The sequence below is a fragment of the Pseudorasbora parva genome, chromosome 2 (genome assembly GCF_024679245.1).
Source record: "Pseudorasbora parva isolate DD20220531a chromosome 2, ASM2467924v1, whole genome shotgun sequence".
In the NCBI taxonomy this organism is placed as follows: domain Eukaryota; kingdom Metazoa; phylum Chordata; class Actinopteri; order Cypriniformes; family Gobionidae; genus Pseudorasbora; species Pseudorasbora parva.
The window spans coordinates 35,309,484-35,322,437 of record NC_090173.1 but is presented as its reverse complement, the minus strand read 5'-3'; the positions used below and the strand labels follow the sequence as shown (position 1 = coordinate 35,322,437).

Here is a 12,954-nt window from a genome sequence, read left to right as displayed (position 1 = left end):
AGTCCAGCCCACTCAGGCCGCTGCCAAGCCAGGTGGAAAGCGCCGTTGTAAGAGACCCTGAGATGGGCCACCCAGAGATGGGGGATCCTGCTCGACAGGAAGTGGCAGCAGCACTTTCCTGTGACTATAACATCTGTCCCGCCACTGGCCACGGCCACAGAAAGAGCAGTTTCCAGAACCTCTGGGTGCCTAGAGAGCGCGCCTGGCAGTGTGCGACGCTTCCATGCCTTGCCGCCCTCAGGCGCCTCTTCAAGCGCCAGCAGGGGTGCGTGGGACGCCCCCACTCGGCCTCCCCTCTGTTCCGCGCCCCCTCAGCAGAAGCAGGTAGGTGTTGCCACGCGCACGCAGACCCCAGGTTGGCCTGCAGCGATCGACCAGAAGGACGCGTATTTGCATGTCTCTGTTCTTCCGCAACACAGACCATTTCCACGCTCTGTGTTCGGGGAACAAGCATATTGGTACGAGGTCCCACCCTTCGGGCTTTTGGTGCTCGAGCACCTCAGCCAGTGGGGGCTTCAGGTCAACTGGGAGAAGAGCAAACCCTGCCCGACGCAGAGGTTTCCTTTTCCCGGTATGGAGCTGGATCTGGTCGCCCTGACAGCGCACCTCACCGAAGAGTGCGTCCAGTCGGTGTTGAACTGCTTGAATTCGTTCAAATGCAGGACGGCGGTCCCACTGAAACTATTTCAGAGGCTCCTGGTGCATATGGCACCTGGAGCGTCAGGCGCGCCGCTCAGGGTGCTTCATATGAGACTGTTTCAATGCTGGCTGCACGGCTGAGTCCCGAGGTGGGCGTGGCACAGCGGAGCCCTCCGTGTCTTAGTTACACCGAGATGCCGCTAAACCTTCAGCCCATGGGCGGACCCTGTGGTTCTACAGGCGGGGGTTGCCCCTAGAACAGGGTTCCAGGTATCGGAATTGTCTCCACAGATACCTCATCCATCGGCTGGGGTGCCACGTACAACGGGCTTGCGGTTGCGAGTCTGCGGACGGGGCCTCAACTGCAATGGCGCATCTACTGCCTAGAGTTGTCAGCAGTTCGTCTTACCCTGAGCCGCGTCAGGACCAGGGATGGAAATTAGCACCCGCCACCAGCCAAATGCGGGTGATTTTGAGTTGTGGTGGGTAAACTCGCTTAACCTACCGGCCACCGTGGCGGGTAAATAAAAATAGCATACTGTTTCCCCTCTTTGTAAACTTTGTTCAATGCATGCGAGTGCGGCCGTATGTCCGAATATGACCAGTCGTTTTCGCCGTCATTACCCGGACGTAGTACCAGAAGACGCGAATACGAACTCGCGCGCGCTGAAAGAAGATCCGTCACTGCGCATCATCCGAGAACGCGCACTCGTCTCACAGCGCGCAAATATTGAGTTCTCTTTCAAGTAAGTCTTGCGCTTAAATGGACAAACTCACACAAAAAGTATGTCAACATGTCCATCTTGATTAGTATCCAAGCAGACATAGTCTGAATATGCCTCAAGAGAACGTTATACAGTCGAGAAAGAAGAGCATATCCCTGCACTAGGTCTTAAAGGGGCAGTAGCCTTTACTGCTGTCTGTTTAATGTCAAACAAAAGGAAATCACTCACTGCTCTTGAATAGCTTTTGTTTAATAAAGCTTTTTAATATAAAAAGTTTAATAAGGATTAATCTTGAATTTAAACAGTTAAAATATGCAGTTATTTTACATTTGATTACTTTATTTAATTTCTGTACCTTTCTGCAAGCCATTAGGCCTGTACATTAGCTATTATTAAATGTACACATGAGTGATCAAGTTAAACATTTTAGTTTGAATTGTATTTTATACTGTGGATTGTTGCAATGTGCTAAATAAATATTTGCATAATTTGTAATTGATTAATATTTGAAACTTAAATATTAATTTATGCAATCACAATGCCTTGATTTTAAGTAAAGTTACACAGTCACAGCATTAGCCATAAATGCAATGGTACTAATAGTTGGCATAATTTATTTTGGTGTTTCGGTTTCGGCCAATAATTTTTATTTCTGTGCATCCCTACTGACAATGTTCTGCTCGGTGTGTTGTCAACACGCTTCAGAAGATGCCAAAACTAATAGTTTCATTGTAGGGACTAAAAACCTAAAACTGGAAGCCATAAAAGATCACGAATCATCCAAATGCCACATCCAGGTAAAAAAAAAAAGCGCACAGAGCACAGAGCCCTACTCATTTAATGAAATGTATATCAGTTCATGGTTTGTGTGTGTATAAGAGAGATAGAGAAAATGTCAGTATTTCATTGAGACTTGAGATTAAATAAACTGCTTAAGTATTGTAGAGCTTGTAGTATTAATTTTTCCCATGCAGTTACACATTGTCGGTTAAAAACAAGAAAGTGGCTGGTAAAAACATGGAGTGGCTGGTAGATTTTGAAATCCACCAGCCACAGTGGCCGGTGGACAAAAAAGATAATTTCCATCCCTGGTCAGGACACCGCTCCAGGGCAAGCACGTTCTGGTCCATACGGACAGTACGGCGGTTGTAGCGTACATCAACAGACAGGGTGGTCTACGCTCCCGTCGCATGTCACAACTGGCCCGCCATCTCCTGTTATGGAGTCTGAAGTATCTGAGGTCACTTCGTGCCACTCACATTCCGGACCGGCTCAAGCGTGCGGCCGACGAGCCCTCACGGCAGCCAGTGCTTCCAGGAGAGTGGAGACTCCATCCCCAGGTGGTCCAGCTGATTTGGGATCGCTTCAGGACCGCACAGGTAGACCTGTTTGCCGCCCCGGACACGGCCCATTGCCAGTAGTTTTACTCCCTGACCGAGGGGACCCTCGGCACGGAGGCGCTGGCACACAGCTGGCCCCAGGGCCTACGCTAACATGCGTCTTCCCCAGCGAGCCTTCTTGCACAGACACTGTGCATGGTCAGACAGGACGAGGAGCAGGCCCCGTTGACATGGTTCCAGGAACTAGTGATCCTTGCGACAGCACCTCCTTGGCCCATTCCTCTGAGGAAGGACCTCCTGACTCAGAGACGGGGCACCCTCCGGTACCCGTGGTCCCAGGACGGGACGCAGCGGTTCTAGGTGGCCTGCTGCAGGCTGTGGCAGACACCATCGGTTCCACTAGAGCTCCCTCTACGAGGCACCTCTATGCTTTGAAGTGGAACCTGTTCGTCGACTGGTGCTCTTCTCGTCGAGAAGACCCCCGAAGATGTTTGGTCAGGGCCATGCTTTCCTTCTTACAAGATGGGTTGAAGAGAAGGCTGTCTCCCTCCACCCTCAAGGTGTATGTGGCCGCTATCGCTGCACATCACAAACTAGTAGAAGGTAAGTGTTTGGGGAAGCACGACCTGATCGTCAGGTTCCTGAGGGGCGCGAAGAGATTCAATTCTTCTGGGACAAGGTGGTGAGCCTGCAAGCGCTGCCTTTGGAGGAGGCAGACCCAGCCCTGGCTTTTCTCTGTCCTATCAGAGCCTTCGGACGTATGGGGACAGAACGCAAAGCTTAGGACCTCAGAGCAGCTCTTCGTCTGTTACGGAGGACAGCAAAAGCGAAAGGCTGTCTCCAAGAACAGGATGGCCCACTGGATAGTGGATGCCTTCGTCTTGGCTTATGTCCCAAGACGTGCCCTGCCTGCTCGGGATTTGAGCCCACTCCACCAAGGGTGTAGCCTCTTCCTGGGCACTGGCTCATGGCGCCTCGCTGACAGATATTGTAGAGCTTGCAGGCTGGGCGACACCCATAGAACCGGTAGCTTCCTGTGTACGCACTCCTCAGAGTCGGTACCTCCGAAATGCCCGTTCTAGTGTTGGCTTGCTGCGCTACTCCCTTCCCCAGGGAACGGATATGTGCGCTTGTATTGCTCCAGTCGTGTTCCCAGTATGGCGAACCCTGTCGAGTCCTCCGCAACCCTCTGTAGTCAGACGTCAGACAGTGAAAAACAATGGTGCGTGGTGAGTGCTTCCGCTTTATACCCGCGCAGCGGGGCGGGGTGCGCTATGCAAAGCATGCACGCCAATGTCCGTTGGCCCGTTTTCTAAATTTCGAAGCTGATAGGGTCTCCAGAAGTGATCCCCATTCGTCGGTCTAGTTCTAACGTACGTCGAACGTTCCCTGCTTCAGGGAACGAGGGTTACATACGTAACCGAGGATCATGTGACAATGCTGAAAATTCAGCTTAGACATCACAAGAATAAATTACATTTTAAAATATATTAAAATATAAAACTGTTATTTTAAATAGTAATAATATTTAGATATTACTGTTTTTACTGTATTTTTAACACTAATTAAATACAACCTTATAAAAAGAATCTTACTAAGATACTTTTTTCTAAAATGTATATGTTCACATTTCATAAAACCATTCAGTTCTTTATCATTTATCGCAGAGATTTAATTCTTTACAGGAACAGCATGGATCAGAGCTGCTATAGTCACTAAACTGACACACACTAAAACATTCACAAGGTAACAAGTCTCATTGCTTGATATTCTAAATGTTTCAAATTAATTAATAATATCTGATCCTAAAACCCATGATGCTACACATGCACAGCAAGTCTTTACCCCTTCAGACCTTCCAGCCCAAAAGCGACACAAGCCTACTCTACTTGCTGAAAGTGTTGTATGACATGCTGACTAGACCACTCAGTGATTTTAAAGAGTTCCTATCCTATTCATCTGATAACATAGTCACCGTAATACATTTTTTAACTCTAATACCCAAATTAAACTTCATAATTGTGTTGATTATTATTTATGGGATAATAATCCATGTTCTAGTCTTGTCACAAGACTCGCTTGTATACATGGTGTAAGTCTTGATGAATGAGCGTGCACATGTTCGCAAAACAACATTAACAATAATTTAGCACATTGTCAAGTTTTGTTACAGATATCTGTTCAGCTGAGTTAAATGTATTATACAAAGACAGGTTAATTTGACACATATAGCTGTGAACCAGATAAGCACAGCTGTTAATGGAAGAAGTGCCAGACAATTTAACGCAGATAGGAAATCACACAGGAAGTTCACAATCAAGAGTGTGCATGACAACAAATTAGTGACTAAGGCAGGCGATGATGAAACGTGACAAGTCCAAACAACATCACCATTATCTTGTTTCTTGTTTCTAGTCTAAATTAGGTATTGTTAATTATCGTAAATATATATATCTGTTTATTCTCATCTAGTGAAGTCGAGTTCAGCCATTCACTCACCGATTTTTGCTCCAGCATAGGCTAGTCACAGTATGTAACTTTTAACAAAATCCACTCGTTTTAAAACTCCTTAAATTATATTAACATCTGCTATATAATATAAACATCATAATAAATACAGCTCTGTGAAAAATAATTATTTGGGCTATCGCCGTGAGAGACGTTCTGTGTAAACACATCAAAAACAGCGCTCTTTCATAAATCTAGACCGACACAAACATTATTATTAATAATTCTGATAATAATTCTGATCCCGCCAGATGAGATGGACTCTCTAATAGCGATGATGTATTCGTGGTTGTTTATTTTTCTGACAATGTTTGCATATTTCAGAGAAAATTCACTCTTTAGTCTATTAAACAACAGATAAACTTTTTTTTAACTTTAGTTTAAAGGGTTAGTTCACCCAAAAATGAAATTGATGTCATTAATGACTCTAATATCATTCCCCACCCGTAAGACCTCTGTTCATCTTGAGAACACAGTTTAAGATATTTTATATTTAGTCAGAGAGCGTATCTAAGTGTATGCACACTATAATGTCCATGTACAGAAAGAGAATAAAAACATCATCAACGTAGTCCAAATGTGACATCAGGTAGGTAATTAGAATCTCTTGAAGCATCGAAAATACATTTAGGTCCAAACATAACAAAAACTATGACTTTATTCAGCATTGTCTTCTCTTCCTTGTTTGTGTTCAATCCTCAAATGAAAATTAAAACAGTTAATCAGTAAACCGATCAATGATTCAGATCGCATGCCAAACTGCTGAAATCACGTGACACTGACGTTCCGAATCATTGATTGATTCACTGATTCACAACCGTTTGAATCTTTATTTGAGGTTTGAACACAAACAAGGAAGAGAAGACAATGTCGAATAAAGTCGTAGTTTTTGTTATTTTTGGACCAAAATGTATTTTCAATGCTTCAAGAGATTCTAATTAAAAAGAAATAATACAATAAATAAATATAAATATCATTGTGCTATAGACTCCCCTGAGAAACAATCCCACTCATTATTTGCTACAGAAGAGGTCTGAGGAGGATTTAACAACGTGCATATGCTAGACCCTTTACTGAATAAGTTACTGAAAGAGATGCTTCCAGAAGTCATAGATCGCCTTCTTAATATTATTAGTTCATCATTGTCATTAGGATACGTACCAAAAACTTTTAAACTGGCTGTATTAAACCTCTTATTAAAAAAATCCAACTTGATCCTACAGAATTAGTGGCGTGTATGTTTCACACACATAATGAACCATTATGTGTGTGTGTGGGGGGGGGGGGTGAGTGTCTACACAATGTAAATGGTTTTATAAACTCACTAAATTATGTTTCTTGAAAATATGAAAATGCAATTTCATATCTGCACAGTTGTCCATTACTGCATTTTACTGGATTTGTAATGAGCGTTTGAAAACATATTTTCCACCAAAATAAATGCTTGACTGCAGTTTACATCAAACTAAAAGCTCACTCATTTATTTCCAGTGCATTCGTTTTACAATATATTGCTATTACTCTCATAGGATTTATATTATAACTATTATTATTGTTACTATTATGGAGTGTAAGAGTCCCTTTAAAGTTGAGTTTCAAGTCAAAAAAGTTGAGACTTTTTCTTTGTTCAATGTGCACATTGAATATGGGTTTGAGCTCTGAATTTTGAACTCTTAAAGTGCCCCAAATTAATGAATTTAACATTAAAATGCACAAAATTTTCCTCCAGGGGGGGCATGCCCCCGAACACCCCTAGAGGGACAGAGGTCCACCCACAGTTTCACAAAATCTGGGAAATACTGAGTATGTAGAAAATACTTAGATCATTATTTTTTCATGAATAGGCCTATTAATATCTCTACATGTCTACATCCCCAGTACTTGTTGCAATGTACGAATAATGAGTTAAAGGAAGTGTATGTAAGATTGTGGCCAAAACTGGTACTGCATCTGGTACTGCTTCTGAGCTGGAAGATGACATATGCTTAATAGATTAAACTAATTTAATAATTGATGATCTCTTCAACGGAACAAAATCAACGCTGAATTGAAACTATTGTATATAGTGTATATTGATATATTGTATAATCTCTATTGTATATAGCATATAAAGGTAACCTTGACTTACTTGACAGAATTACTGTTAAATATACCTCTGTTTGCAATTCATTAATTGCCATATCTGAATTCATGATATAGCCCAAATCTCTTAATCCCTCACAAAAGCAGAACACTCAAAATGAACTATGAACCAAGTTCTGTCTAGTTTGGAGTAATGGGAAAGAACAACAATAGAAGAACTAGGTCAGATAATGAAGAGAAACAATTCTATTTCCTCAACAGCATGTACCAAAAATGCCACAGTGGCCAGTAATGATCAAACTAATGGTGATATATAACCTGGTTAATCAGTCAATGGGTGCGTTTACATGCACACCAGTAAGCTGATAACTCAGAAATAATCAGTTTTCCCCATTTACATGCAAACTGACAACGCAAGTAAACCACGTTTACATCATTTATTAATAAACCAGTTATTTCCTTGTAGTGATGTCAAAAATAATAATGTCCGTATCTGACTCAGAGTATTCCATATGTGACATAAGTTGTGATATTAAATAAAACGTGCACCATACCAGCGGGAGATTTACGGCTCTCATATCTCATGTCTCTTATCTCTCATGTAGTTTCAGATGCAGCGTTTTGACTGAACCTCTTCTACTTCTGCTGCATGAGATGAGAAAAACATCTTTACACATTTCTGGGTCTTAAAAGAGTCTACGTTTGTGATATATGTCCTTATTTCATGCAAAACACTAGCTCGCTATGTCTGGATGTCTGGATGCTTTAAATCTGCTCGAAGTTTGCATTTTTGTCACCTATCACACATGTGCACTTCAATAAGCCGACAGAAAGCAGGTTAATGCATTTACATGTGCACAGTCACCTTTTTCAACTAAATGTGACCTAACTGAATAAATGTATTTAAATAAAATCTTATTGTCCCCAAACTGTATAAAATCATAAATTGCTCAACCCTGCCCTCTAAATCAGCATAAGCTAATAAAATGTCTGTAGATATAAAGTCATTATCAACAGATGAAACAAAGATCGCAGATGTATTTTATACCAATTACCCACACTGACTTTCCGTGTGTATCTTCTGACAGGCTTAGCCGATAGCTGGACCACATCTATCCTTCACAGAGTTTCTTCACAGAGAACTTAAACTTCTCTTTTCTCCAGAGCGGCTGTATACAGCCAAATCAAATTCTATTTAATTATTTTCCTGTTACCAAGCTGTTTTGAAACAATCTGCATTGTAAAAAGTGCTATATAAATAAAGGTGACTTGACTTGATGGGTTGTTGAATGAGTTTTTTCAGTCTATGGTCATGAGCATCTGAGAACTGCTCTGAACTTTCAGCACACCAGCAGCGTTAAAGATGCAGTTCTGCTGCTCTAGCTAAAGCTGCCACATGAAGAAAAAAGGTTATTAGTCTATGAGAGTGCATGAGACAAATGACTAAAGATCAGGCCACAGGAAGACAGAACACACAGGACGTCCTTGTGTGTCACTGAGCCGGTCCTTTATGTTTTCGACAAGATGATGAATGTCTAGCCCGTCCAATTAATATCATCGCGACTAGATCTCGGTTCTCAAATTGTCCTTTGTCGGAGCAGATAAGATCAGGAGGACCTCTGAACAGTTTATGCGTACATAAATCATAAACCGGGGGCAGGGAAGTATTTTCTCAATATGTGAAAGCAAACTCCTCCTCCTCCTACAAATTAACATCCTAACACTTAGTTCAAAAACACAACTGTTTCCACAGCAATTTAAGAGCCTTCTTAGCTATTTTAAATCAGCACCAAAAATACGACGCAGGGCAGCAGACGAATGCAGCACTCTTCCTTTGAGGTTCAATGACAGGCAATTAGGAAGTCACCAGAAAATGTATTTAGCAACACAGACAGCTTCACATTAGCTTGGGATGGCTCCTCTAAGACAATGACAAGGGCAGAAACAAACACCAAATCTGTTTTTCCTTTGTTTGAACTTAAGTCGCACTACATATGACAAACAGCAAACATTTACACCACACTGCTTTTGAGACTAAAACATTTATAGGCCACGGAGGGAAATGAGCCAGTTCAGACACCACTACTCTGTTGTGGTAGTTTCTTACATCTGTTAACAATGAAGAGACATGTCTTATGATTCATTTAGTCTGCTTTACTTCATTCTATGTCCGTTGTGTGTCCTACTTAAACAGTGATTTATAAAATCAAATCAGACAACTGGTTATCTCCATTGTACTTGCAGAAATCTCACACACCCATTTAACATGAGACATGTTTTGGAAAGATTGGATAGATGTGTGGTTTCATTGTGTATTGCTTTAGGGCTTTATATAGAAGAGTCTGTAATGTATTGTGGTTTTTAACATGTTTATCCTTGTGGCTCCTTCATGCTGACGACTAAATAGAAAAATCAGGGTGTTCTGTTATATCTATATTCTGTAACACCATATCTGACAGCAATTAAAATGCTTTAGCAATACCTCTGTTTCAAATAAAAGCCAGAAAGCGCCAAAGTATTTTGCCTGAGCCACAAACTGTTATTTTGCTCTGCGTGGTCACGTTTATTGTTAAATGCTCAAATGCTGTTTCTTTCTTTCATTTTTTTTCAATTGGATGTATGTTGTGAAGGGCTTATATGCATCCACAATAAAACAAAAAACACCCTGTCAATGCAGTTACATGTGAAATCAGTGTATTTCTTATTTCCTGGGGATATGAAAAAGAAGCATTGTGTGCATACCACACATTTTCTGCAAAGGTGGTGTTTTTCTACTCCTCCCATGCACCAAGCATCTTTAAAAAAAGATTTTATGTCACACTATAAAAATGAATTTATAGGTGTTAGGCTGCAGATAATATGATATTGTTGTTGAGTTCAGTCTTCCTGCATGCTAACTTACTGACGGCTCTGTACTAGTTATTGCCTTATGAGGCTGGCAATACAGGTCTCACAGCACTCATAAGCTCCCATTCATTTAGAGAGAAGTGAACTACAAAGCAAAATATACGGCTTCAGTCATCAGCAAATGGGTCTCAGAGGAACTGACTGACTCCCTACTGTAAATGATTAGCTGGTTTATAGAGATATTTGACTATAGCAGGGGGTAATTGGTCAAAACTCAGAAAGCTTTAAAGGGATAGTTCCCCCAAAAACGAAAGTTTGATGTTTATCTGCTTACCCCAGGGCATCCAAGATGTAGGTTGTTTGTTTCTTCAGTAGAACACAAATGAAGATTTTTAATTCCAACCGTTGCCGTATAATCCATATCAATGTGGTATTTTCTATGACAGTCACTATGAGAGTAAAAAACACATACACATACAAATCCATATTAAACCCTGTGGCTCATGGCGACACATTGATGTCTTAAGACACGAAACGATCAGTTTCTGCGAGAAGCCGATCAGTATTTGTGTTATTTTTTTACCTCATATCAGATGAATCTCAAAGTATTCCTAATTTCCAATCCCCATTACTTTCACCGGAAGGTCAAAACCCAGCACGACCATGGATATATATTTACACACACATATATATATATATATATATATAATGTAAACATTTTGTGTTTTCAGACATCAATATATCGTGAAAAACCACAGGGTTAAATATGGATTCGTATGTGTATGTGTTTTTACTCTCATAGTGGCTGTCATAGAAAACACCCTCTTGACATGCAGGTACAGTGCAACGGTTGGAGTTAAAAATCTTCATTTGTGTTCTACTGAAGAAACAAACACACCTACATCTTGGATGCCCTGGGGGTAAGCAGATAAACATCACATTTTCATTTTTGGGTAAACTATCCCTTTAACCAGCATGTTATTTTGCTTTATTTATTCTGTTATTAAACTCATTTCACAGATATTATTCCTAACTCTTTACCCAGCAGTATTCATCAGGACTTACATTCATTACTACATTTCAGTCTCAAATCTCAAAATAAGTGTTCTCAAAACCAAATAATTAAGAATTTTAGAACAAAGAAGGCCAAGTTTGTTGTAGCAACAATAACGGCTATAAAACATTAGACAAGTGGATGCATGACCTGCCCAGCCCCTGCAAGTCACAGTATTGGGCGGACTTATCACTGTCTCATTTCCTCTTGTGAAATGGAGCTTTCGGGTTAATCATTTAACTGAGTGAATCTAGTAAATTCAATGCCACAAAAACTGAAGCAAGAAGAGGATGAGGGCATTTTAAAACATTTCGCACAATGGCACACATGATGTTTTCAGGCTTTTCAATCATCATGTCACAACAGAAAAATAATAGTTTGTACACTGTTCCTGATCCTGTCCTTAAGTTTTGTTGGCGCAACAATTACACGATCTATATTTTGACTATGGTTTTACAGGGATAGTTCACTAAAAAATGGAAATTCTGTGATCATTTATTTACCCTGAAGTTGTTCTAAACCTGTATTAAGAATAATTAGATAGATTTGAACTGTTGATCTGTGGGGGCAGGAGAATAATACCATGGAGGTCAATGGGGCCCATTGTTTGGTTTCCGACATTCTTCAAAATATCTCCATTTGTGTTCAGCAGAAAAAAAGAAATTCATAGGTTTGGAACAACTTGAGGGTGAGTAAATGATGAAAGACTTTTCGTTTTAGTTTGAACTATCCCTTTAATTTAAAAATGGAAAACATAGGCTATATTCAGTTATTTTTCGTTTACATTTAATTTGTAATATTCGTGCATAACTAAATAGATCCAGGACAATAACAGGCCTATATTAATTTAACTTCTTAATAAAACAACGTTATTGCAGAGATTAAACGCTCAACAGGTGCACGTCCGTGAGGAGATCTGACATTTGACATGAATCAGGTAATTAATTTACATTTAAATAATATAGCCTACTTACAGGTGTCTCTTCTCTCCTACGACCTGCTCGTGCAGCGCAACGGAAAGTCCAAACAGACTGCCAGTTGTTTTCCCCTCTTTGACGACTGGAAACCTCACATCCAAGTTATACGTTTGACAGCAAAGAGCGGCGCTCAACACGACAACCGAGACGACCGTGTTTTTACTGAGCCCGTGCCTGTAAAACGCGTTCATGTTTTCTCAGTCTCTGCAAAGTTTTTGTTCGGCGAGACAAAAACAGAGCGGCGCAAGATGAGTCTATCAGGGTCTGAACAGGAGCGGATTTGTCAGACGCTATGAACTGATTGTTCATATTCGTCATTCTTCCGGGATGTACGCGCCAGTCGTCTCGTTGGTGAAAACCTGGCCGGAGGGCACTGAAACATAGCGCGCGCGAACACCTTGACAGAGGACGGACGTGCACGTTCTAGACTACATTCACAGGTTCATTCTGTTATTATGTCTTCAAATTTGTTTTTCAAAATTTTTCCTTGAAATACGCTTTCCATAAATATCTCCTGTATTTAATGTGTATGAAAAATTAGAAAGACGTTGTAAATGTTTTTCTTTACATTCACTTTTAAGTTAAGTTGACAGTGTATTTTTCTACATATTATGTAGCCTAACCCAGAAAAGAAACAAAGCCTATTCAATAGTCTTTAAATGTTTTTTTTTTTTTTTTTTTTTGCTATTTAGGTTAGGCCTAGCCTAGATAGCCTACTTTAAAAAAACGGCAGGCCTACCAATATTAGTCTACACATTACATTTATGAGTGGTGTTAAGTCT

The 12,954-nt window shown here is 40.8% G+C and overlaps 1 protein-coding gene across 4 annotated transcripts in view; it reads right to left on the bottom strand.

Annotated features, from left to right (window-relative positions):
- The window catches only part of itga3a (integrin, alpha 3a), a 60,392-nt gene extending 47,829 nt beyond the window's left edge, over positions 1–12,563 (bottom strand). For all 4 annotated transcript variants that reach the window (XM_067418079.1, XM_067418096.1, XM_067418088.1 and 1 more), the window contains exon 1: positions 12,170–12,563. In XM_067418079.1, the coding sequence (XP_067274180.1) occupies positions 12,170–12,363 (194 nt within the window). In that variant the 5' untranslated portion in view covers positions 12,364–12,563. The remainder of the gene's footprint in view (positions 1–12,169) is intronic.
- Positions 12,564–12,954: the final 391 nt, after the last annotated feature.